We start from the raw sequence: 26,977 nt of genomic DNA, 5'->3' as shown, positions 1-26,977 counted from the left end.
AGATCAAACACGAAGTTACAAACAAAACTTACACATGTGGCTCATCCATCCATCACAGATACTAGAATTTCTTATTCTTAACTGTGTCTTTTGTTGCTTAGGTTCTGGCCATTGTTACAGCCATACAAAACACATCACAGTAGGCAGTATTTTCACAGACTGGAGAAATCATGATTTCAATACCATCATTTCAAGACCCATGACACCCATTACAGAGTTCTCTTTAGATGCAGACTGATTTTGTCCTGTGTGTAAACTTTCCAGGCCAGTGTCCTGAAGTCATGGCACATGTGGAAAGAACAGAGGCAGCTCGGGGGAAGGGTACTATCTGTGGGAGGTGCACAGGGAAAAGTCAGTGCACTGTGCTTCATACAAGACCTACATGTATAGTTTTCTCTGAATTCACAGTAAATGCAGACCAGTGGGATGCTTCCTGAAAATCTCTGACAGTCAGGTGAGGTGGCAGACCAGTGAGAAGGACAGTACAGTGCTTTCTAGGACCCACCCTGTTCTCAAGACTAAGCTGTCAGGTTCTTCCAGCTGCCAAACCAGCTGGTTACACAAGGTAGACTGATGTATTAAAAGATAAGAAAATTAACAATGTTAGGGCAATGGAGTATAATTTATCTGAAAGAGCAAACTGCTCCCTTTCTAATGTTTTGGACTCTTGCAGATTTGCTTCTTACCAAAACATGTTTCTAATTCCTATCACTAGTCCAGATTCAACTTGCAGACACTGCATTCTGTGATAACTTTGCCAGTTCAATTTAATAGCGTTCTACTTTCTGTTACTGTTTCCTTTGAATATAATACGGCTATGCTCACGTCACCTCTCTTTTTTTTTCTTTTTTAATTTTGTACAACAAAAAACCCCGGTTTAAAAGCATTCAATCCATTCCCCTCCCCTGGCCATCAGTTTTGTTGGGTTCATCTCTGACTGCTCAGCCTCCATTTTGAACTGTGGGCACCAGAATGTCAGTGTACTGTGTGTACAATGTGCTAAGAGCAGTGGTATCAGTGCAAACTAGAGGGAAAAAAACCTGGCTTACTCCTGCTGCATATTCTGATTTACCAGTCTTCTGGGGAGTGCGTTAGTCCTACTGGCCATAGGGTTGCACTGGAAGCTCACATTCAGCTGAGTGTTGCTGACCCCTAAATCCTTCTCAGTAACCGTGTCCCATAAGGAAGACCATTATCCTACAAGCATGACTGAGATCCCTTTTTCAATATAGATACAGATATTTTGAAACACATATTGTTTGCTCACTTGGCCCTAGTGGCCTGTTATCTGGATCTCTTGCCATCTATTTCGTATCTCCAGGTAAGTTTTCTCAAAAAATGTTACGTGTTTTTTTTTTCTTGCTATTACAGAACCCTGACAGAACCAACTTTCAGTCATTTCAAATTGTCTCATTCTAGCTGACATTTAAATTATTTGGAAAGTACTGTTGAAATGTAAAGAAGTTATCATGTACGATACAAGTATGGCTACCCTTGTCCAGTGAAAAGTACAGAACAAGAAAATATACTGAAGACACCCATCCTTGACAAACAAAAATCCCACTATTGCATCCTGTAAGAGCTTAACTAGTTCTCAGCCCAGTAAAAAAAGTCTAACCATGCTCAATTCTGCTAGCCAAAGATCCCCCTTTATTGCTCTTTCACTGCATCCAATTCTTTGCTATTCTAACATGTCAGTATTCATTGTATCAGCTCCTTGTTTCTTCCATTTGTTTTGATGTTGATCTGGCTATTTCTCCAGCAGTCTCACTCCCCTTTACAGCAAGTTATTTCTCAGGGTTGGTGGTTTTCTTTCTCAAGTGTGGTGCTCTTACCTGAAATGGATTTTTAATTTTCATTCATACTTTTCTGTTAAAAATACTGTCAATACTGTCTGTCCCTTGGCTGGCTTATAAGTACTTCCTGTTTTGCTATATTTATCCACTTAAAAATGAAGCCTATATACTACTACTTTATACAGTGAAGAGAATAGAGTATCAAAGCTGGCTTTGATTTATAGTTTACGAACAATTCTCTTTTATCTGCTAAAGCAAGGTCTGATAGGTCACTTCCTTGAGTTGAATGCAACATTTTCTGAATTAGAAAGCAGTCACAAAAAATACTCAGAACTTTTACAGCAAATTTACTGTTGGTTGCACAAGGTCTTCAACACAGACCAGCTGGAAATCAGACTCTCAGCTCAAGTCCAAACTGTGTATTAGAGAGGTGCCAAGGAAAAGTCCAGCCTCCTGCTCCCTTCAGCCTTTTGAAAAAGTTTCTCAGCATATATTTACAGAGAGAAATAGAAAATGGGAAAAAAAAGTACTACAATTTACAAATAGGTTTCTCTCCCTTAGCATGATCTGTGACTATCACAACTTATGCTTACAAACTTGCACATTTATTATAATGATCCAGGTATTTTTTTATAGCTACTTCATACCTTGACATCCCCTATTCGCTATCTGCTGGAAGCCATCTGGGCAAGTGCATTTGTAAGACCCATCAGTGTTAATGCAATTTCCTCGAAGGCAAATATCACTGTCTCGCAGGCATTCATCAATATCTGAAACAAAAATATCACCAAATTATTAGATAATGCAAAAACTGATAAAACTTAGATATTAACATAGCAATTTGAAGCTACAATGCCCTATAATAACCATGTGCACACGTGTGGAAATCATGTTTATTAAGCTTTAGGATGTCCATTTAATTCTCCTTTCATCGTATCATCAGGCTTCTTGTATGTCTAGAGAGCTTTGAGTTTGTATGTCATTTATTCCTAGCAAACACATCTAATGTGCCATCTGCATCTGTCATGAAAGCTATCATAACAAACCTTTACACCACTCTTTACCCTACTCCAATGGTGACCATGGTGTTACAGTAAGGCAGTTAACAAGAAATCCAAGCAGCTGTACATTTAGAAGACAGACATTGAAACTGCCTACTAATGCAAAACATGCAATAGGCATCTCTGGACGTGTTTAGAGCACTGCACAGAGATCCCTAAGCTGGAAGTGATGTGACTCAGATGGCATCCAGAGTATGGGCAAGCTAAAGCAGAACTGGTGTGTCATACACCAGACAAGACATGCCTGCAGAGACTGCTCACAAAACAACCACGTGGATAGGAGGCTTGTAGGATAGGGACCGTACTGCACATACTGATGTGTCAATAGTTACTGTTTCATGCAGCTCATGTGATGCAATAAAGCCATTTCACAGGCTTAGCAGCTTGGTTGCAAGGCAGAAAAGCTGCTTTTGCACAGTGCAGCATCCAAGCCATAAATCCAGGTCCAGAGTCAGGGAATGCAGTCTACCTCCCAGCTGCCTGTACACTACACATCAAGCCTCAGGCCGGCAGACTGTGTCTTGATATCCATGGGATAAATGTTTTGACTGACACATAGAGTGCAAGTTTCAGGATATAAACCAGGTACAAAGTAATCAAGTATTTCAAGAACTGGCATTGTTCCCACCTAAAGTCTTGGTGTTGTCTTTCAAAGGGCTTAAAGGCAACCCAATGGAGGAAACAGAGCACAGCTCTGTTAATCCTGTGGGTACACGATTAACTCAGCAAGTGCCTACCCTCCAGCAATATTATACAGTTTTTTTCACTACAGCTGAAGATCACAAGCCATTTGATGACTGTGCCCCCAAGTTTTAAAAGCAAACAGAAAGAGTCAAATAAAAGAAGCATCTGAGAAGCAATTTCCCCCTGCCTTCACAGTGCCCTACCTCATAATTCACTGAGTCTATTGCTCAGATAATGCAGACAGTTTCCTTTGAAAAACAGTTATCAAAGACTTTTTCCACTGCTTTTGATTATTCTCATCTCTTAAGCATGGATTCTAGCTGATTAGAAATGTAACTTTTTCCTGTGTTGCAGGAATGAAAAATAACTGTAATTAAAAATGAGGACATGCCCTCATTTCTACACTTATCTCTGGAAAGCCCACACTGTATCAGACTGCAATTATCCTTGGGATTTAATCTATTTGATAAAAATAAGAAATAGGAATAGTTTTCTTAGATAAATGAATGTTATTGCAGATAAAACTGCACTTAATGCTGACAAAGTTGTGACCTTTTGATAACCACATGTTTTATAATAATTTTTAACTGAGAAATAAATTGTGGCTTATTTAAAACAGCAATTAATTTTGACTAGGAACATGAGGGAAAAAAATGAATGACTCCCTTGCGCTGAGTTAATGCCAAGTCTCACAACAAGAAGGTGTCTTCTGCCAAATTCAGTCAAAACTCATTATTTTCCATAAGGTGCATACCTCCTGCTCTAAAATGCAACTTTTCACAGGTCCTATGGTTGCTGCATAAGAATGTCCAGAAAAATCAGAGACAGTAACTCATGCTTGTGATCTTCAGCGCTTTTTACTACCCTTTAAACGTACATGTCTTGAGCATTTTGGCTAGCAGAATCTCTGTAGGCTCCTAGGAGAACACTAGAGCCTCCTTTTCCAGTAACCTGACTCTTTTCCAGTAACCTGAGTTCTTTGAGATGTATAGTTGATATGTAAGCCCAGCTGGAACACATTTATACTTCATGTCTGTTGTGACAAGGCCACAGGTTCACTCCTTTGTGTTCCCTCATTTTCAGGGCAACACAGCAGAAAGTCTCAATGTCACTTCGTCTCGAGAACAAGATGCTGAATGAGAACATAAGGCAGATAGAATATAAACATACATGTGGTCACACATCTTGAAGATCCCTGACTACTAGGAAATAACTTCTTTTTCTGTCTTCAGGTAGAAGGTTGTGTGTACAGGCCATCTGAGGATGGTGGGCTGTACTTCCAGGCTACTAATTTCCAAGCAGATAATAGCAAGTCTCTACAGGTACTTTGGCCTTGGATTACATGGTATACAGGCATTTATGACAGGAATGGACATACGGACTATTGCTCTCAGATAGAACTGAAGGTCTCAGTCCAGCTTTTTTGTTTTCTGAAGCCTTCAGTGCAAGGATGAATACACAGCATGTACACACCAATGTATAGAACAACTATTTGCAAATTAACTTTATTCTTAAGCAAGTGGAATACTGTGCAAAGGCTTCCAGGCAAAACCACTAGCCAGAGAGCTGTAAAATGCACAGCTGAAAACGAGCACAGCATAATTCTGCAATATCCCTAGAAGTCTGCACAAGTGTATAATGATCAAACCAGCAAACTGCTTCTTGAGCTGCTACCTTTTTAAGAAAGCTTCTGAAGTAGAAGAAATCCTTATTAAATAATTAAGCACATTTCTTGCAAGTGATTTGCCCATCACTGTGGTTTTATGGCCCGATACATTTTTGGGTGTTCTCTGATGTGGCAAATGCCCATCCATCTACCCCTAAGTCTGAGAAACTGGACAGAATTTGCACGACTCTGTTCTTTTCACACAACTGTGCTTCACTGTACCCACAATTTTTGTCTTCTCTGTCCTGTTTTTGTCCTCCTCTTTACCTGTGTTAGAAATCAGGTAAATAGGCTAAGCAAAAAATCAGAAGCCATCATGAAGAAACACTGGATGTCTTCTCACAGTGATACTCTCTTTATGGAAGCTCTGCCCTGTGGTCCATGCACATATCTGGCTGAACTGAGTCATAAGGAAAGCCATGAAAAGAACGTGAGATTTAAACTTGTAGTCAACTGAGTTCCCGAAAGGTGCACTGAATGCTTTAAGGAGCCTTCAAAAATAATTACATCACAAGGTGAGGAAAAACAGGTGTTCTTAATGACAACAGAACAAGCACAGTCTGTTCAAATTCCATTTCAAAGGTGCAAAAACCAGTCTGTAATATTCTGTATTTCAGAAAATACTGAAAGGATATCATGAAAGCACGAAAGAATTTCTTCTACTTCAAGAGATGAATAGATTTTTTACAGGACTTGTAACATTTATGAAAATCTTCAGTGAACAAACTGTCTCTACAGAAATTAACCACTCTGCCACTGAGTGAAGAAGCCAAAAGATGTGGTTACAGACTGTTGCAAATGAGACAAAGACCCTAGGATGAGGAAGTAGTTTTACTCTTTTTCCTTGTATGATCCAATACCCCTTCTTTTGCCTTGAGGGCTTCTTAAATTATTATTTCTTGAAAATTGCCCTTGAACAGGATCAAGGAAGAGAAGCTGATAAAGCATGAATTTGCCCTGGGAGGCCACTGCATAGCGATGGAGAGCATCAACAGTCCCCATGACTACTTGGCTGTATGAAATGCACCAAAGCAGTCTGAAGAGAAGTTCTGACAACATTTGGTCCTCAGCTACAATGGACTTAATTTCTGTATTTCATTTGCTCTTCTTCACTACAAGATGGTTTAACTCACCATTTCATATGCTCACACATGCTAACAGCATTTACTAATTCAAAACTTCTCTCTGCAGACTTGATGGTTTGGAACACTTCTTCCTGAGGAACCAAAAATGCTTGAAATAGTTATGTATCCCACTCTCTCACCATCTCCCTCTGCTATGCAGAAGAAAGAAAGAGACTTTATTGCTGAAGGTGGACAAGGTAAGAACTCGTGAATTAAACTGCAGCAACAGAAGATTACCATCATGCATTTGGGAAAAAAGAAAATCTAACACAAGGACAACAAAGCACTGCACAGGCTGCTTGAAGAGACCTTTGGAATCTCATCTGCTGAAGCCTGCTCAGAGCAGGTTAGATTGGTACCTGTCAGGAGTGACACCATATGGTCTGTTCTGCCTCTGGGAGGTAGGATGGACCAGTGATCCATTCCATCACATTTTTCTTTGATTCTTGACACAGCATCTCTGCATCTGTTGCAACTCATGAAGTCATGTGAGAACAAAATTCTTTGACAGAATTCTTTGAATTCTAGTGCCTTGCATCATCAGCCCACATTTCTTGAAGCTGATGCAAGTGATGCTGGTATTCACCAGGAACTTTGAGAAGATTGTGTTAAGTTCTTCTGTGACCACAGGATCTCTGTGCTGAGGAGATTTTGTAAGATATTCTTATTCCTTGTTGGTGAAAACTTCAAGAGATGCTATCACTCACTGAATACGGACAATTAGTATTATTGATTGCAAAGTCTGGCTTGATATTACAGGTTTTGACTTGAGAAGATACCTTTTGGTTCTCTCAGGGGGACTGGCTCTTCTGCCTTTATCACTTGAAGAGTTCCTGACCTATTGCTGTGGGGGAGAAGGTGGGAACTGCTTCCTAGAGTGCTGTATGGAGGATAACCTAGCAGCAGAACACTATTAGGTAGAACACCAGTAGGAAACTGTGTTTTCCATGGTATCAGCAGCTACAGAAAGTACACCAGATACTGGAAAGCTTTTATGCGCAAATACCACATGCATGGTGAGACTTTAACTGGGAGCTTTTTTCTCCTCCCTCACTCCTAGGGTGAGATAAGGAAGCAACTGAGGTACAGTCTTTCCTGAAATTCACTACTAAGTAACCTCACACACTCAAGGTGACCATGACTAGCACAGCAGACTGACCGTATCAGGTGGTATAGCCAATGACGGAGAAGAAGAAGTAGCTTTGAAAGAATTCATTAGAAAAAACCTGTTTGCCAATTAGTGGGCAATTAAATCGTTCTCCGAGAGAGTTAATAAATGTTTCTGGTTTCTATAACACAGCATTTCTCCCTACATTTACTGTACCTCCTTCACCTCTTATTTTTGTTTTTAGAAGCTCAGTATGTAGACTGCCTTCTGAGACAGTGAAAGCTGTGAGCTCCAGCAGATCCCCCTGGAGCTTATCTTATACTAAATTCTTTCCTGCCAATGCACATGTGGAGTTGTGGCGGCTGGCTACAGGTTCCCAAAACAGCTGGAGAAGGAGTTTTAACTTAGCAGAGCCCCATGTGAATAATATACGCTGGCAGAAGCTTTTGTAATACAGAACCTCTGAGTCAGAATTTGAGCAACAAGGTTTGGAAAGACTTAATTGTTTTGGGTAATAATGTCAACTGCTCTTCCAATCTTACTGTTGGAAACGCATGTGCTGATTTCTTGTATGTGGAAAGATGACAGGGACTATTTCTAAGAATCCATTACATACGTGCCTGTGTAGGTGGGGACTGTTGAATGGTTGACAGTAAAGCACAGAGAAAGAAACAGAAGCAGTCTGTCTTTCTGCCCCATTATCAAAAGGGTTCATGCCTATAGCTGAAATTCTCAAGATCTCATTGAAAAAAAATGAATCAGCTTAAGTCTACAGACTTACCTTCACACTGATCTCCAGTGAATGATAGTGCATAGCCTTGACTACAAATACATCTGAAAGATCCTTCTGTGTTCCTGCAGCGTCCATTTGTACAAAGTGATCGCTGCTGGCATTCGTCTATATCTGTAGCAGAAGAGACAGTGAAATCATAACACATCAGAAAATGCCAGTCACTAATCAAATGGTACAATAACCATTCTGAACAAAACAGCAAAGCAGAGTGTCGGTATCCAGTAGTGGTTCTCTCATTCTTATTTATTGACAAATACAGACAGTATATAATGCATAAAAAATATGAAATTGCAGATTGGATGCTCTCCTTGTAATGACTGCGTTCAGCGTTCTCTCCTGTAGTGTCAGTATATATCCCTCAATCCACAAACACACACACAGACACACAAATGCACACTCAGGCTGCTTGAGAGCTCCTTTTGTTTCTTTTTTATCTGGCAAAGGTAACAAACCAGACACTCCAGTGAGTCAGCAAAAACCCACAAAATACTTTCCAGCAGAATCACCACCTTTTAACAGGGTGTGGTTTTCAGATGCACACTGACAGGCTGTTCTCCTATTAAGTTGTACCTTAAGGCTCCTTTAAATACTTGCCTTGTAACAGTATTAATCCTCTAAATATGGAGAAATGTCTCTTTGCTGCCACAACCACTGCTAATCCCTCAGCGCTTCAGTTCTTACAAACTGGTGTCAGCCTGGGTTAACAGATGGACTTGAACATCAAACTGAAATTTTCCTATGAAAAACTCAAAATGCTGTAGGGGAATGGCACTTTGAATTCAGAACATAGCACATGTCTTGTTTGAGCTAGGAAGCCTGTTTTCCCTCCCTTATTTATAAAATACTTGTTAAAGAACAGTAATTAAATTGATACGGTATGTTCTTAGTCACTTCTAGGATTTAGACACGGCTGAATGTCTTTCTGAAAATATTCTCCAATTCAAACAGGAGAAAGTTACTCAATGAGGTTTTTCAGGTCTGTGTTATGGCTACATAGTCTGACCTCTTGAGTAATGGTCCCTTGCGACCACAGAAGTTTTGTATTTAAGGATCACTGAAATCTGCAGAGCTGCATGAAGCATCTGGGCACGTGTACGGGTCCTTACTTTAGAAGGCTACACTTTAAGAAGAACAGTCTGCTCATGCCAGCTCAGCTTGGCAAGGGCCCTTTTCCATGAAGGCTCAGAGGAAGCAGTGAAACTTTGTCTACATAGTTTCCCCAAGACCAGTCTGCTGTGTGTCCTGGACAGCACATTTAACTCGCTCAAGACACTTCACTTACACTGATGTTTTGTTTCAAACTTCCTGACAAAGTTATATGAACGATCATTTAGTTTTACTGTATTATTTTTAGCACTCAGAAGTCTGAAAGTGTTTGGTGCTATACACAGACACTTAGGAAACCGCAGGGGGAAGGGAAAAGAAGAAAAACCAACATCTGACAAAGAAATGTTCAGGTTTCTGTGTACTTCCACAGTTTAGAGACATTCTCCCAGATTTTTACGTTTGGGGAGAGGTTTCAGTAAGTCCCCTCTCCCTAAGGATAAGGATATTAATTCCTCCTGCAAATACTGTAGGTTCTCTCTTAGACTACTCTGCTCTGACTTCAGACCTAAATTTGTTCTACTGGAGCAGTCCAGATGTGAATTTTGTTGAAGCAATGTGGAACCTGACACTTCAGGAGGTGCAGGTTCTGTTCTCAGAAATAAGACACCAAACTTTCTCTCTCCTAAATGTACTACTTGAAATGCAGTGAATGAGGCATCAGCTCAGTGTTAACTGACACCACTGGGTTCCAAGAGGATACAGCCTGCTTTTTTTCGGATTCCACTTACCCACATGAATGAAAAAAAAAGATGGATAGAAAGAAAAGCAATTAAGGCAGTGAAAGCCACTATCTCCAAGCCTCCAAAATGCTGAAGATGCCAAGGATTTGCAGAAATTCCTATTTAGCAATATAAATATTACTACATGTTCTTGATTTGCTTTATGACAAATGGCAAAATCTTCAATGTGACCAATGAAACCATAAAATGGAAATACATATTCTTATACTGTTGGTTATTTAGCTTCAGTATTGTACATTTGTTGATTCTCTGTTGAAAGGAATACTGTTAGATGAAAAATATTGCCTAAAAGGTAAGTGCAACCTAAGGAATTTTAATTGTACTTTTTCCTACCTTCACATTGATCCTCTGAAGCAGAGAGTTTGAAACCTTGGCCACAAATACATCTGAAAGATCCCTCTGTATTTTCACAACGACCATTTGTACAGAGATTGCCATACTGACATTCATCTATATCTGTGAATACAAAGAAAGCAGAAGCATTTAACTAACTTGGGTACAACCATCTTTCAGCTGAGCTCGGGAATATATCCAAATTCTGCCATAAGCACAGTTGTAATCAGTTTTTCTGCATATTTTGACCTTGACAATTCTGTATCAATTTAAAAAAGGGATTTGAACTTGAGCTGCCCTGTGCTCAAACACTCAACTATACTCAGAGCCCGCATGACTAAAATGATCATTTCATCCCTGTACTACAAGGACTGCAGTAACAAGACTTTTTCTTTATTTTCTTTTTTTTTTTAAACAGGAGTTGAACTACAAACTATGTCCACATCATCCTTACCTGAATAATATTATTTTGCCCATAATTTTCCTTTAAAATTAGCTAATTAAGTTAAAATTAGCTTAAGTCAGTATGGCTTTAGTATAGAGAAGAGGTCAGCAACTGTTGGTATATTCATTCTTGCACTACACAGATTTACTTCGAGGATATGTACCTGTGATGAACGAACTAGCAGCCACCAGTACCTTGTAGCCATTATCAGTAATTCTTCTGCTATTGCAAGGAGCAGTTCAGAAAACAGTCAGAAAAGAGTCAGCTAGCTAATGCTGGCAAGGCTGTGTTGGAAGGTGTTCTCTCTGCCAACATTTTTAAAACATGTGTGCTGGTCAAAATCCCCCAGCCTTCTGCTGCCACTTGTTTACATGGAGCTTACCTGTGGGGAACAGGCAGGTCCTCTCAGAAGCCAGGACAGACCTCAATCATCTTTTCTGCCATTGAGTTTTTCCTGCTTTTTTAAGCTAGCTCAATTAATGTACAGGGTTTAGAGGAGTTCTCCAGTGCATAACTGAAGACTATAAGAAATACATGCACATGTGGGAACTCCATAGATGACATTTTTCAAATTGACTTAAAGGACGCAGGTTTTAAAGGACTTAGCTGACACCTGAGGAATTTCAAGGGGATTTCCACAATTCATGTGGGTCCCTTTGTAATGCTACCCTACATAGGCAACAAGGAACTCCACTGGATTATGGCCTTGTAACAGAATTCTCTCTTCCTGATTGCAAATCATCCTTTATTTATAAGAGGACTCAAAAGAAACTTTTTTTCTGTAAGCTAGCCCATAGATACATACTTTTATCATTCTCTGAAAGAAGGTCCACCTCTGAAAGATAGACCATTATCTTTAGCAATGTAAAAATTGCTGCGCTACTATGTAAGAATAATTTTCAAGAATTTCTTGAGCAAACATATATATAAATAACGTCTTATGCTATAAATCCATACAGAATTAATTTAGTATTCCAAAATAGTCAATACTGGCTTTTTCCTAGGAGTGGTTTTCACTTAAAAAAAAAAAAAGGTTAATTTTCAAGTTTTCTTTATTTATTTTGGGGATGTTGTTAACAAGCAGGTATCCCTGTTTGTATAGAAAAAGCTGTATTTCATAACTTCACTGATGCAGAAGAAGAATTACACTTTTACACTTTATTTACTTTCATGTGCCAGAAATCATACTACTCCTAGTTATTCTGTCTTTTGCCACCACAAAGCACACAAAATCCATCAACATAAAAGATAAAACTACTGATTATTTGAGGTGCTCAAGCTATTTAAGGCAGCTGTAACACAGGGAGAGCTGGAAAAAGATTAGAGGTCTTTAAATCATCAGCATAGCTCTTACTAGCTATTGCGAATATGTGCAGTAACTATTTTCCTCATATATGTTTATGGTTCATGGCTTTTTACAATCTCCTGTACAATTTGACTGCGACAAAGCCCGTCTTTACCCAGCCACAAATGAAATCACTATTACTGCCCCAACTTCAAATGACCCACAGATCTTGTTTCCTTACTTGAGCCTCTAACTCCATAAAAAAGATGCCCTGTTGCAGCCTGACCAAGAACATGAAGTGGCATCCTCCAAGGAGGTGACAGCACAGATCCACAGGTGCTCTGCTATGGCAGTTCAGTAGGCAAGACTAATTCTCAGATCCCTACTGTCACAAAACATGCTCGCTCAACAAAACACCACCTTTGCTCTCAGGGTATATGATCAATGCTCTAATTCAAAAATTTGTTAAAACACAGAGAACTTAACTCAGCAATCATGGAAGATCACAATATCAACAGCAAAGAACTGTTGAACTGTTGCATTAGACTTTCTGAAAAGTGACCTAGACTAACAGCAGAAAGAAATGAATTAATGGAACAATGGACCTAAATACTCTTCATCGATAACTTGGGAAATATTTTCCTTTCCAGTGTATTTAAACTGTACCATATTGCAAAGCTACAGACTTGAGACAAACTATCTGCATTGCGTTTTCCAAAATGCGTATGGCTCATTTCCAACATGATGTAAGTCTAGCATAAACAGAAAATGAAGACTGATCACATCACTAATGATGTGAGAGAGATGTCTAGGCTTAGAACATTTCATAAAACAAAGGAAAAATGGTAACTACATGCAGTAATACAAGGAAAAAGTTATTAGCAACTTGGAACCAAGACTTATCCCCTACATGGCTTAGTTCTGTTCTGTAAATCAGAGCAGAACAGTGACCTTTCTTTTTAATCTCACTCTGCTCCTACTAACCTGGTTAGCATGGACAAAACGAGTGAAAACTATGCCATGGGATTTTCAACCAGGCTACTTTCATGAATAGGTACAGAAATCAAGCTTGATGTCAGGTAAGAGCACTAAATTAAGTCAACATTAGATTTTCTGGAAAAGGAATTAAGGGGAAACCTTTCTAAGATAGTGCATGTGCCACACTCTTTGCAAGGGCAGCAGTAATCTAGACAGGTGGGAAGGAGCAAACCAAAGATGAATGTGGAGTAATGTGTGCTATATGAACTGTATCAATTTATGGCAAACAATTCTAGCTTGCTATAACTCCATTAAACTCCATGAAATTACCTAGAGATTCATTCCTTGACAGCAAGTCAAATGACAAGACCAAATAATGCAGCTATGACATGCTAATAAAGCATGTTCAGACAAGTAATTTGCTACAATCTGCCTTCTTTACAACCTGTACAGCAAAACTGAGTGTGAGGCTTTAACAGCCACACCGTACATTTTTCAGGTGCTTCACTGCAACTTGGCTCTAGTCTTGCTCCACAGATCAAAAGCCCATTTGCGGCTGAAGCACAGTAGATGCCCATTTTCCAGAGGTATTTCAGCCAGTGATCCTAGACTGCTTCATGACCTGAACCAAATCACAGCAATTGGGAGCGATTAGGAAATAAGCTATGAAAGTACACTGTCAATCTGACCTACAATAATAATGCAAGCACTCCCTATGTAGGTTATTATATACCCTTTTAGGTAACACGACAACTCCAACCGTTGCAATTTATAGGACGTACGTTACACACAGAGTGGACAGGAGGATTCACAACAGACAACAGACCCTTTGCAACTGAGGTCAAATTTAAGTTTCTGGTAGTGCCCAGGAAGTGGCACTCAAAACAGCAAAAGATTATTTATTTTGGATTCATTCTTACCTATCTGAAATAGCCAAAACTGATTTGAAAAAAAAATTAAACATTTAAAAACATATCAACAGAAGTATAATGCGAGAAATCTGTCCTAAAAACCTAACCTAAATACCTAAAGTGAGACAAGCTGCTTTAAGATGTGCTAATGTTTTGCTGCAAGTGCAGATAATTAAGTTTTATGAGCATGCTTTGTGTGAGCAAACTCCCACGTCCTATTAAAAAGCCTGCCAGTTACACTGATGTATTAGCATCCATGCTTTTTCCATTTCCTAATACATTCAAGCAATGGCCTACTACCATTTCATCAATAAAACATCCCTTTCAGTTCCATATTTCCTATTTCAAGAGTTTTAATTTGTAATTATGATTGTATTGTTTGCAGTCTAGATTCAATGTTAATTTATCTACAGTAAAACACAATTTCTTCCTGTATACTGTGTCTGAGAACAAAGTAATTCAAAAAATCTCATATTTTCAATTATAATTGATGAAATGGGGACCCAGGGCACAGTGCTGTCATCAGGTTGTAACACTGGTGAAATAGGAAATACAGCATCTCATATCAAGCACTATAACTGGAGATTCAAAGAGTACTGAACATACCATGGCATTGCCCGTTCCAGCCTCTGAATCCCACTCTGCAAGGAATGCACTGGTAAGAGCCAGGAGCATTAACACACTGTTCATCTGGACAAGTAGTTGGAGTCAGGCATTCATCAATGTCTTCAAAAGAGAAGATAACAGGAAATACCGGTCAAAGCCATAACAGAACACTGAACAATAAACTAATCTCTTTATTCTTACTGTGCTCATGTTGTACTGATACATTTAGAGTTGTGTACTTTTATCTGTTAGAGACCCCAGAATGTACAAGTTCTCACAGATCAGTGCCAGTGAAGGGACATCTCTGAGAAATAAATCGGGTCATAGTATCATATCAACTGAATCTGAATTTTCTGTTATACTGTGATTCTTTGGTAAGCCCTCCATAACATAAAGCAGATCACATTTCCAGCGTAGGTAAGTAAGAATAACTTTGCTTACATCACCCCTTTACCATATTGAAGTGTCCAGAGGTTCTTCCTATAGTCAGTCTCAAGAGACTTTGGAAGTGCATTGCAACAACAGTGCACTTCCTCTGGCTTCTAAAAGCAAAGAGCAATTTGGTTTATCCATGAAAAACAAGAAGTATGTCCTGAAATACCGATAGATCTTATGTCCTGGCTCTGAGCATCTACCAAGAATTTCTTACCCTGCCCCAAACAAAACAACAATAAATACAATATATACAACCTAAAGGAGACTGCATACAAAAATTATATTCAAAGACAAGTTGCTGCCAAGTGACCGATGGTCAGATGATGGAATTTAAACAGCTTGGGCAGCCTCATTCCAGCCTTGACTATCATTTCATAATATGGTCCTTAATTACACAACAATTATCTTTCCTACCAAATACTTACTTCATGCTGTACACAGAATAATGAAATTGCCAGTCACCTCTAAACCCAGCTTCCTAAGCTCCTCTCCTGACCCTGCCTCAAGCCGACCAGTTGTGCCTTCTGCAATTAAGGACTACCACCCCAGAAGAGATAGCAGGGAGGCAATTTACTCCTAGTTTTGGGAACAAGCTAGAGAGAAGGAAAATAGCCTCTGACACTTGTAATTTAACTGGCAGTACTCCAAACTTCAGAGAATTGGACATCCAGTTCCAAACAACTCACTGGATGTGGGCAAATCACAATTTTTGATAGACTCACGATTGTTCAGGTGAGAATACTTCCTCATACAAACAGCAACAGCCCCTTCAGCCACTACAATGCAGGCCTGCAAGCATTTCCCAGTGGAACTGCTGTGAGATTTCTTTTTTATTTATTTAATTAAAGAAAATCCACTTTGGATGAAACCAAAGACCAGTCCTAACACTGATGAAACCTGTTCTCAGGACTACATGGACTGTATCTGCCCTCAAAACACACAACATGAATGAAGTATCTGGTGCAGAAATTTCAGTCAAAATAAAGTCTAAATGCTGCAAACCTTAAAGAAATCACAAGATTTTATAGGAAACTTAATTGTATGCAATGATGTTCAACTATGCCTATAACACTGTTCTACATAAACAACAGACTGTGAAACAACAATGTATACACACTTTTTGTTTCCCAGGCTAGGCCCACAACAGAGCTTGTGTCAGTATAGCTTGAAGGCAGGATGAAGACAGGATGAGGAAGTGTAAGAGAACTGTGTGTATTGAGTGCAGCTTGGAGGATTCTTGCCTTTGTTCTTGAAGTATGGAGGCGGTAGAAAGAAGTTATTTGTGGAATCTGGAATCTGTCAGTAGGTGACTGTAATGTGGAGGTGTAATGACATGGTGAAATGATTCCCCGAATGTGTCATTTCCTTGGTTTCATGGATTTAGTATTAGTATGGTTTTTCCCTTAAGCAACTTCACATAACTTTCATCAAACAATTTTGTTTCAGAAATTAGATGTTAACTTAAATGTTAATGTTAAATTAAATGACAGAGGACTACCACCACACTACTTAAAATACAAGCTAATAAGAAATTTAACACACTGTGATATTCTGATTGCTAGCATATTTTAATCACAGATTCCCTACTGACAGAGAAGATTTGGAAAAAGTAATTGTAAGAGTGGACTGTGTGAAATATTTATCTAAAAAAAAAAAGGTCTGAAGAGAAAGCAGAATCTTTTAGCAATATTCAGAGCAGCAAATATATCCACAGCAGCTTTAAGTTGCTTATTTGCTAGGCAACCTAACATGTTAGCAATTTTATTCTGTCCTAGATAACTTAGACTAAAGAATGAACAAAACTATGTTTAAAATGAAATGGCTGCTTGTGGTTTTTAGTTCACAATTCAAGTTGAAAAATGGAAGACGAAAAAAGAACAGCAAAAAAGGCAAAAATATCATGCTGAAAAATAATATGAAATTTCTAAGGTCAGATGTCCTAGGATCTCCTGCAACATGAAATACCTGCCAGTATATGTTTCCAATTTTTAAAAAGCCCACTTATCATTTGCTGCCTGTTATACGATAGGAAAACAGACAGCTTTTCTTTTTTTTTTTTCCTGAAACAGAAACTTGATAAAGTATGCAGGGAAGGACTAACAATGAAGTTAAGAGATTTCATGGCAAGAGCTGTTAAAACAGCAGTCCTATGACAGTTCTGTCCATAGTGGGGGAACTCCTCTGCAGCATCTTAAATCTTAAATTACACTGTGGTTCCAGGAATCAACTGAAAAGATTAGAAATTACTTTAAAAGGTTTCTTGTTTAAGACTGCAGACTTCTGAGAAGTCTCCCTTTGCAGCTCAAAGCTGCAGTGCTAAGCCTCCCTTGAAGAGCAGACAATGTTAATCGTTCCACACAGTGCTAACATTTGGCATTGTTTTTGTGAAATAAATAAATGGTAACTTCACTTCATCATCCAGGACATTCTATAGATTAAACAAGCAATGTCATTTTGAACATTCTGCCATTTTTAGCTGGTGTACATGGGGAAGTTAAATGATCTAAAGGCAAATTAAATGGAAAAAGTAGCTGTGAGAGAAATTCAGCAGAAAGATTAAGCTAGACAAATAACCCATGGAAATAAGGACAGAGTGAGTTGGTGAAAGGGAACTCTGAACAAAAATACATATAAAGCCACTGTGCCAAGACATTCCATCTGAAATCAAATAGCAAATGGAGATTGAAAGGGATTAAAAGAAAGATACCAGGTAGAAAAATTTTAAATCAAACATGAAAACAAAAAATCTGCATTAATATTTCCATCTAATGGCCAGATTTCTTCAAAAATAAAGACACAGACGTAAAGTTTTCTCTTGAGATCAGGGAACAGCAGTCAACATGAACAAACGGCTTGTCCTATTGCAGTTTCTTGGCTTGGCAACTGCGACTGTATTATTACTGGTGAAAAGTCCAAACCTACCTTCACATTGACCTCTCCTGTTCATTTGGTATCCACTATCACAATATTCACATCTGTATGAGCCAACTGTATTTATACAATAGCCTTCCCCACAAGTATGAGGTCTTGCGCATTCATCAAAATCTGCAGATGTAAAAGAGAAAGGAAACTTTGCTTCACCATGAGATTACTGAATACTTGCATCTCCTTTAAACTCTGCCCTAAGTATACATAAGTAAACCTGGAGTTTTGAAGCTGGTTGCAAACCACAGTCCTAGAGCTGCTCTTCCTGAACAGTTCCATCTTTACCTCACTGCTTGTAACAGCAGAAAGAGATCTAGAAACAACTAGGCTGTAACAAGGCGGCCAGCGAGCAGCCCTGTGCTTGCAAACACAATGCATATCACTGCGCGTACATTGTGCCCAAGGCAGTGCTAACCTGAGGAAGATCACAGCTAATGCACACTGGTAATGTTGCTTTGCAATCTCTATGGCTGTTTGCAGTTACATTTAGAAATACGGTCTGTTACATTTGCTAGTGACTGAAAGGATTTTGAATATTTGTATTTTCTACCACAAGTGTTTCTACTAAATGGTATTTTCCCTAAACAAGCATGATACTGAATAATTTCTTGTTTTTCAGTAAGTAATCATTTTAAAAAATAGTAGAAGCTACTCAAATGCTTTCCTGGTGAGAACAGTTGAAAACACATCCAGACATAAGTCCAGTACCAGTGACACTGAGGAAAAAAGCTGAGAAAAGTTTATTGATTCATTTTTGTGTTTTTATTTTCTGTAAAAAAAGAGACCAGTAATTACCAACGCAGTCAGTTCCATCTTCACTGGCCATGAATCCAGCTTGGCAAATACATAGGAAACTTCCTTCTGTATTTTCACAGCGTCCAAGGGAACAGAGGTGGGGTGCCTGAGTACACTCATTAATATCTATAAAAGAAATAAAACCACACAAGACTATAGAATAACATGTTTAGTTGTGATTCTTCTTTTTGCATTCTATGCCCTGCTTTTGAAACGACTGATCTTGTAATTATTTCAACTATTCGAAAAAGTATGTTTTCCTCTCCCTAAGAACTGCAAAAAAGAGATGCATTAAAATAGTTTTGGTTGGAAAAAAACACTCTTACTGGCTTAGTCTATAAGAATATTTCACTGGCCTAAAGAATGCGACATGATTACTATTCAAATCAGTACACTGAATGAGCAGTGTAGCTGAGCACAAGCTGCAAGCATGGGACATTAACGCAATTTGGATGAATTGGAATGATTTTCAGTTGCTATTTGACTGTGTGTGTAAATTAGTTTTTTAATACTGTAGTTGTACACAATAGCGTGTGTATCAGTGTGAAGTTATTGAACTTTTAGTAGTATGAAAAGTTGATAGTACACAATCTGGCAACATGACATAATAAACTTTCTGATCCAAGTTACAGAGGAACCAGCATACTCTGAATGAAGGAAAGATACCAATACTGCTGCTTCCAAATCTGAAACAGCTCACGTAAAGCCAGTCTGGGCTCTGCCTTATGTTCACCAGAGCATTCTGTTCCAGAATTTACTAGCTTAGAAACATATGAAGGCTTTACTTTGCAGATCTCCTCATATGCTTCTGGGATGTTTATATTATACTTTCTCTTTTCAGCAGAAGGTTGAAAGGAACGACCTAACAAAATGACTGGCTTTAGTCCAGCTGCAGAGCTGGTAGCTGGGTAAATCATTCTGAGAAACAGGTGCCAATTCAGTCATTCTTTATCCAAACAGAAGTGTATTTCTTCCTAGCAGTCTCACAGTTTTAGATACTTGATATAAAGCTGAGAAGAGATGATCTGTCTAATCAATTTTTCTTTCATCTCACAATAGGAAAGGGTTTCATTCAATTAAATTAAATTCACATTCAGTTCTGAGTGGCTGAAAGGCTATAATCAGAGACTAGTTGGCAAGTTTTATTCGACATAAAAAACCTAGTTTCTGTGTAGTTTGGAAACATTCAGTAGAGGAAGCAACTCCTGACTGCTCTGTAGCATATTTCCCCTGACCAGACTTTACATTTCAAGCATTTCACAGCATGGTTATTTCAGAGTTTTGAAAGCGTCCATTCATACCGGAGCACTTTGTCTGCTGATCGTTAAGTTTGTACCCTTCATAGCAGATGCAAGTGTATCCCACAGGCAAATTAACACAGTGTCCGGCTCCACAGATATCAGGATTAACTGTACATTCGTTGATTTCTAAGCAAACAAACAAACAAGCAAAAATTTAACATTAAACTCTCCCATACAGTTCAATATGTGCAGAATATTCTGTAGAAAGTTCAGGCCTGAAAACAACTGCAAATCAAGTTTGTAAGTCCTAAGCTTCTGTAATGAATACCCTGCCTAGAAGAATCTAAAATCCATATGCTTTTCCTAGCAACATATTCCATATCCCATCCCAGATTTATATATAGGTGCATAAAAAAATAAAGTAAAATGAAAATAACATAAAATAAAAATTTATATGATTTAACCTTTGCAAAGGTTAAGAAAATAACCGTAGTGAGTTTCTGGTTATTTATAGAGAATACTTGTCTGTTAATGGCTTGAATGTATTTTGAAAGAGAAGGAGATTCAGTATGGGCAGCATTGGATGCTAAACCCCTACAGTAGTTCTAGCAAGTCTCAAAGTACGTGTGCTACTGCAAAAGAACACTGAGGAGCTAATGACTGTGTTTAGTTGCAATTTAAGCTAAGGTTACGTAGCAGCATGAAACTGTAATTCCTGAAAAGGAAGTTATCTGTAAAGGAGAATAATTTATTCAGAACACTTAGGTTAAATTTAACTACATCTTAAAGTAGCTGAAGGAGGCAGCTTAATGCTTACAGAAGGACAGGATACTTTTTCTACTCTTACAGGAGAATTGCAAAATTCTCTTACAGTGGAATTTAATTGCAGACAGAATCATACTTCAAAGAACTGGGTGACTTAGAGCTGGCGCATGATGCATACAACTCAAAAATCCATTCCTGCATGAAGGAAAGCCATCTTTGAAGAGTTAAACTTTAATTGAAGTGTGTGCAATTTCTCCTTGTGAATGAAAGTTGGGAAACCTTGTGGTAGGCCTAGATGTGTACCATATATAGCACTGCATCCTAAAGTATTTACCTGGATATTGCAATTACTTCAAAGCCTGTGTTAATTCTGAGAGACTAGCCGAAGTGACATTGCAATGTTCTCATGAAGTCTACGTGCCTCAAAGAACGTGACAATGTATACTTCAGGAACACATGTGCAAACTGTCTGAAGACCTGACTTCTATCCAAGAAGTTTTCAGTTCAATTTTGGTTGCAGATCATGTAAATCTGAGGTGGAATTATTATTTTTTCCTTCTGTAATTTATTAGAGGGTACAAAAATGGCAGGTACAACCTATAAGGGCCCTTGCTCTGCTGAGAGTACACTCATTGCTGTGCTGCTCTGTACTTTCTATCCCTTTCAAGAGTAATCCTTTCTGTTTTACAGCTACATTATCTTTGCTATTATCATTCAGAAGTGGCATGGAACAATTTATAGTGTCAGGAACTCACAATCATTTCTTAATTTATTTTAGTTTTAAAAGGGAAGTACAATACCTGTAACTTGAGTAGGTGCAATTACTTGACTTGCACTTGAAGTAGAGACTTCAGGAGCAACTTCAACAGGCAGAGGAGGAGATGTTTTCTCAATCACTACTGTGTGACATGGAATTGAAATCAATCACATCCCAAATAAAAACCCCTTAAAACATTCAAAAGAAAGCTGTTAAAGAATTCACACACGATACTGAATGAGCCAGACATGATGGAACTTTTCATTAGTTTACTCTGCTTAGATCTGGAGTAGAAAAAAAACGGTATAATTGGCTTTTCCATCATTCTACAGCTTGGGGAAAAAACCCAGAGGTGATAAAGAAAGCAAGCACAATACTAAAACTTTTGCAGGAAAAGTTATGCATAAATCTGCAAGGAGGCACGTAAGTAAAGTGTCCTCTTGAAAGGGGTACAAGGCCTCAACTCTGCTGACATTTAAATTCCCACGTATGTAATCCGTGATATCACTTTTGCCTAAAATATGTCCTTGCCTCCTTACAAGTCACCCATCTCAATAACAACCTCTTAATTCCTCCCACCTCAGCTTCCATGATTTCTTTTCTGTATTGTGCTCATGAAAAAAATTGCTTGTGAAGCTGCAATAAATTTTTTATTAATCTTAAAATTGCTGCCTTCCCGTTCTTCAAAGAACTGTAAGCACCCTCTCATACTAAAAGACAAGTCAAAACAAGTCACCCGGAAACTGCGGATGCAGGTTAATTGTTGAAATTCCAGGAGAAAGCTGAGGCTGCCCACGCTGTAGATCAGGCTGCTTTTCTTGATCAAGGGAAGCTAATTCCTGAAAGAATGATTAAAAAGTTTCATTCTGAAAACATTCTCTCAATTCAGCTATTATAACAATCCACAAACTCCTGGCTTGAGAAATGCTAACATTCTCACATGAGCGGCTCCTGGTAGCAGATCATTAATTACCACCAATTTAAGCCTGAAAGAACACAGAATACTGTATTTACTGTATTTACACAATGGCATACAATCTAACATTGATCTCATTTGAAGCAGCTATTTCATGTCTTTGGCTTTGCCCTCCATAGTTTTCCCCTCTTCTGCTCTTTAATTGCTTACAAATAGTATTTAATCGCAGTTCAACATACACAAAAGTATACAATCACGTAAGTCTCTTAAATCTTTACCACTGTGAAACATTCTCTCTTACCTACTGCAGTGATAATCTTATTTTCATAACAGTGTTAGATGCTTTTAAGTCTTTAGCAAAATGAAATTAAGTACAGCTGTAGTTATTCCTAACAAATGCCAGTATCTTCAGCATAGAGAACCTGGAACCTCCAGAATGAGGAACTTCTTAGCGCAGCTGCACACCTGCTCTTCTTCACTAAATACACAGCAACCCTAAGAAAACTAGAAAACTAACTTAGGTGTTAATACAAGGTGTCACAAATACCTCTCAAAGCTTCATACTGTTGCTCTCGAATTAATTTCTCTGTAGCTGTCAGTATCTGTGGCTCCCCTTCCTATTGTCTGTATTTTTCAATATCCTCTTTAAAATCCAGGCTCTCTAGAACGGGATAGAACAATATAGACCCTCTGCCAATACCCTAAAGAGAGGTTAAAGTAATCCCTTCCTGTACCTCACTACCTGCCTGTTGTACATAATACTAATGAGCTCTTTTTGCCTCAGGGTTTGCACTGTAAGTCTACAGTGAGTTGTTTGTTCCTCATAAATCCTAAATCCTTTTCAGAGTTATTGTATCACATCTTGTACACATGGTCTACATTCTAATTCTTAGATAAATCACATCATACTTTACCTGATCAGGGGCTGCAGTTCCCACTAAAACCAGAAAGAAAAAAAAAAGAAAATTAATCAGCCTTCACATAACTTTCACTTACACATTATATTTAAAACAAACAGCACATTTGAAAGTGGTTGCTGCCACTGTAGAAAAGCTTCAGGCTCTCCCTCATTTCAAATTAGCGTAAAGTTGAAGAAGCAGCAAGTGTAAAAACTAATCTGAAACTAGAGTGAGATTCTACTTGTGGACCAATGCTTATAATGATTCAGTTTATAATATATATGCTTATAATATTCAGCTATAATATTCAGCTGCCTTACAGGTTTCTCAATGGTTGTTTCCTTGGAAACAATCCAAGAAACTTGCAGGTTATTCATTCATTGATTAAACTTTTTAAATTTTGAAATCTGCCTTTTCCTCAAGCAAGCAAAAGTGGTTTGGTTTTGTTTTACTTTTTTTGTTCCATCCCTGTGTCGTCCCCCCCAAATGTCTCTTTTCTGGGAAGGAGAAGTAGAAATTTCGTAGAAGTTTTTAATTTTCTATTGCAGTTTGCCGTTTCTGAACTTCCTCTTACTGATGAAAATCTGAATTATTCAGTTAAAAAATGAAAGAATATTTTTCTTTTCACAATCAACATTTTCCATAGAATGGATTTAAAAAAAAAAAATCAAATAAAAAAATCAATCACTCTTCTTGCTCTCGTTTCTTCAGTACTCTTGGGGAGGCCGATTATCAGAACTGGGAGAATTTCTAATAAAATGTCAAAAATTCCAAATGCAAACATAAAAAAAAAAATGAAATATAAAATTAAACAATGTGTCTTGACTGACTTGGAGAAAACATGTTTTTTAAAGTTATTCATTTAAAAGAACAATATTCCTTTTTCTTCTCAACATTCTTTGTTTTAAGATTTACCAGAATGTGGCAATCTTTCTAATTGGTGAAGCAATATTTTAGGCAAACGATGCACCACTTTGTAACACAGGAAAGTTGAGAGGTTTATCTGAGGTTTTATAATCCAGCACAGTCTGTAAGTATATTTGAACAGCTTATTTTTCTTTCCAGATTCAGTTTAACTCCACTTTCTTCTTGAAAACAAAACTAGAGCAGTAATTTCAACTGGAAAGTAACCTGTGTTGCACAGAATTTTGCGAAGTCAGCTGATTGAAAATCTTTCTAATAACGGTCTGATATAAGATATGTAACTGCTCCTTGAAAATACACCTATTAAGTACTCAGTATCATGAGAGGGTTCTTCAGCAATGTATTGCTTCTGGTCTACAGTTTGCATAAGATGCCAAGTTTGTATAATAGTGCTGCTTTCTGTATTTCTTTGCTTCTGCACTTGTTTTGGACAATTTCAGCTGCTTGAAGAAAATGAAGCTTGAGAAAAGTATCTTAGAGGAGTCAACTAATAATTAAATGGCCCAGTAGAGGGGGATTGATCCAACATGGTCATGCCAAGGGAGTGCAAAGCTGCAGGGGTGAGAGCAGAGCACAGGAAAGGGATGCATGCCAACATCAGGTGGTGCTAACATATAGAAGTGTACAGACAGAAGATGATGGAAACCCCTTAGCTTCTGCCACCCCATATACCACTAAATCATAAAAGAAATAGTGAGATAAAAGCAGTCTCTCTCTCTCTCTCCATGGTGGTCTCAGCATCTGGTAGCAGCTCTACATAAAATTTCAGAAGTAAACATGTAATACAATACGCTGCATGACATGGAGCACTCTGTGAGGGAAGTGACACCTCTCTCTCCTGCACTGTACAGCAGCTACTCAGAGAAGAAACAGACCACTGAAGACACATGCACAGAAATACAGAAATACTAAATTTTTCCACTCTCACCTTCTTGCACAGCCATCTCAGTCTCACTTTTCTGTGAGAAGGTCAGTGCCTCCACTGGCTCTTCCTTTGCTGGGAGAGGTGGAGGAGAAGTACCTTTAGCAACAGGTTGAGTAATCGGGGTCTTGCCAATGACAGGTGGCTGTACTCTAACTGCAGGGTGATGATATAGCTTGTTTCTGTGAGGGCCAGAAACCGTATAACCCATTCCACCAGGGCAGATTTCCTTAAAAGCAGCTAGATTTGGGATGGGAAAATATTCCTTTTAAGAGTCTAAAAGTGCAATATGTTGACATAGTGGAAAATATAATGACTACCACTAATAAATTTAATCTCATATTGTATATACATTTTTACAAAAACTACTTAAAGACAAGCTATGCATTGCATGCTAAACTGATGGAGCATTCTCCCAAAAGCATGTTCTGGCTGTTATTCCCAGGAGGTTTACACTACAGTTTACCGTCTTTCTTCAGTTATGTTTAATCTATCATTATATCAAGATAATTTTTTGGTATTAACCCGCTTCAACTGTATATCCTTTTTGAGTATGAGTTTAAATATGCAAATTTTCATAATCATTTACATTACATAAGTAATGAATATCACTAATTCTCTCATTCTCTTTTTGCAGAAACCAAAGGAGAAAAGTTCACCACCCCTGTATTAGAGGAGCAGAAGAATATTAACCAATAACAACATTCATTCACAGGATCCCATTTGATACATCAGAGGCCTCATACCAGCCCTGATCCAAATTCCTCTGAATTGAGTAAGTCTTTCCACTGACTTCAGTGGGCTGGATAAAAAACAAACTGGGAACCATAAAATACCAAATTACCACTGTAAGAGAGGGGAAATAATCTCATTTATAAAGCTGCTACAGAAAAAGTTATTGAAAGTCAGGAAGCAACACCTACTCTGATCTCTGCAGCTGCTCTACATGAGCATCATGTTTTGCAGTCCTAATGGAAGACTAGAATCAAAGAGATGTACCCATCTGCCTAATGTGATATCTTACAGCTTCTTGAAGAGACGTGCCCAACGGGGCATTGGTAAATTCACAAATTCTGCTTTGAACAGGAAGGCTTTCAAATAAATTAGCATCTAAAATGAAACCACAAAATCCTAGCTACAGGTGTGCCACAGATGAACTAACTGAATTATAAAGTGCAGTATGTGTTGATTTCATACTGTGTTCTGATAGTGTCCTAGTAATAGAAAAGATGAAGGGTCAAACTGATTAAATTGAGTGAATTCAGAATGTTGGAACGCTTTTTGCTGGGAAGCGCTAGTGTTAAAACTTGCCACAAAAACACCCAATTGAAGATGGGAATTCTGGTCAAAGCAGGAGAAAAATTGATGCCTGTCCCTTTGCATACATACTCAGAATGTAGGAAATCCTGCTTCAGGTCATGTTCTCTGATAAGTGCTGTTGACACCTGAGTATACAAACCTGGCTTCTCTCAGTCTCGCTTTTGGAGACAGTCTACTTTGTACAAATATTTTAAAAGCTATTGGAGTGAGATCATGACTTTTTAATTCAATAGCTCCAAAATTAACATGGGATGCTGCAGTAAATACTTTACCCCATTCTGGAGTATTCCACTTTCACACAATTTTCATAGAATACTCTGAAAGACTATGAATTTAACCTGTTATGGAAAGGAACATGTTTTTAATCATGAAAGATGTCACGAAATGGGAAAAGCGTTTCCTACACAGGTCATCAGAATTTTCTTCTCAGATTTTCTCTTA

At 38.3% G+C, this 26,977-nt stretch overlaps 1 protein-coding gene across 8 annotated transcripts in view; it reads right to left on the bottom strand.

Annotated features, from left to right (window-relative positions):
- The window catches only part of LTBP1 (latent transforming growth factor beta binding protein 1), a 196,397-nt gene that overhangs the window by 41,246 nt on the left and 128,174 nt on the right, over positions 1–26,977 (bottom strand). For 3 of the 8 annotated variants that reach the window (XM_062629565.1, XM_062629570.1, XM_062629568.1), the window contains exons 12-22: positions 25,223–25,456; positions 23,386–23,408; positions 22,292–22,394; positions 21,599–21,697; positions 20,094–20,219; positions 18,793–18,918; positions 17,995–18,117; positions 14,638–14,757; positions 10,413–10,535; positions 8,221–8,343; positions 2,444–2,566 (exon numbers count right to left, since the gene is read on the bottom strand). In XM_062629565.1, coding sequence (XP_062485549.1) covers positions 2,444–2,566; positions 8,221–8,343; positions 10,413–10,535; positions 14,638–14,757; positions 17,995–18,117; positions 18,793–18,918; positions 20,094–20,219; positions 21,599–21,697; positions 22,292–22,394; positions 23,386–23,408; positions 25,223–25,456 — 1,323 coding nt within the window. The remainder of the gene's footprint in view (positions 1–2,443; positions 2,567–8,220; positions 8,344–10,412; positions 10,536–14,637; positions 14,758–17,994; positions 18,118–18,792; positions 18,919–20,093; positions 20,220–21,598; positions 21,698–22,291; positions 22,395–23,385; positions 23,409–25,222; positions 25,457–26,977) is intronic. The other 5 variants (XM_062629567.1, XM_062629572.1, XM_062629569.1 and 2 more) reach the window with 4 other exon arrangements.

The sequence above is a fragment of the Pezoporus occidentalis genome, unplaced genomic scaffold (genome assembly GCF_034315485.1).
Source record: "Pezoporus occidentalis ecotype Australia unplaced genomic scaffold, CSIRO_AGI_Poc_V1 ctg34, whole genome shotgun sequence".
Taxonomy (NCBI): Eukaryota; Metazoa; Chordata; class Aves; order Psittaciformes; family Psittacidae; genus Pezoporus; species Pezoporus occidentalis.
The sequence above is the reverse complement of the archived record's forward strand: the minus strand, read 5'-3'. Positions and strand labels throughout refer to the sequence as shown.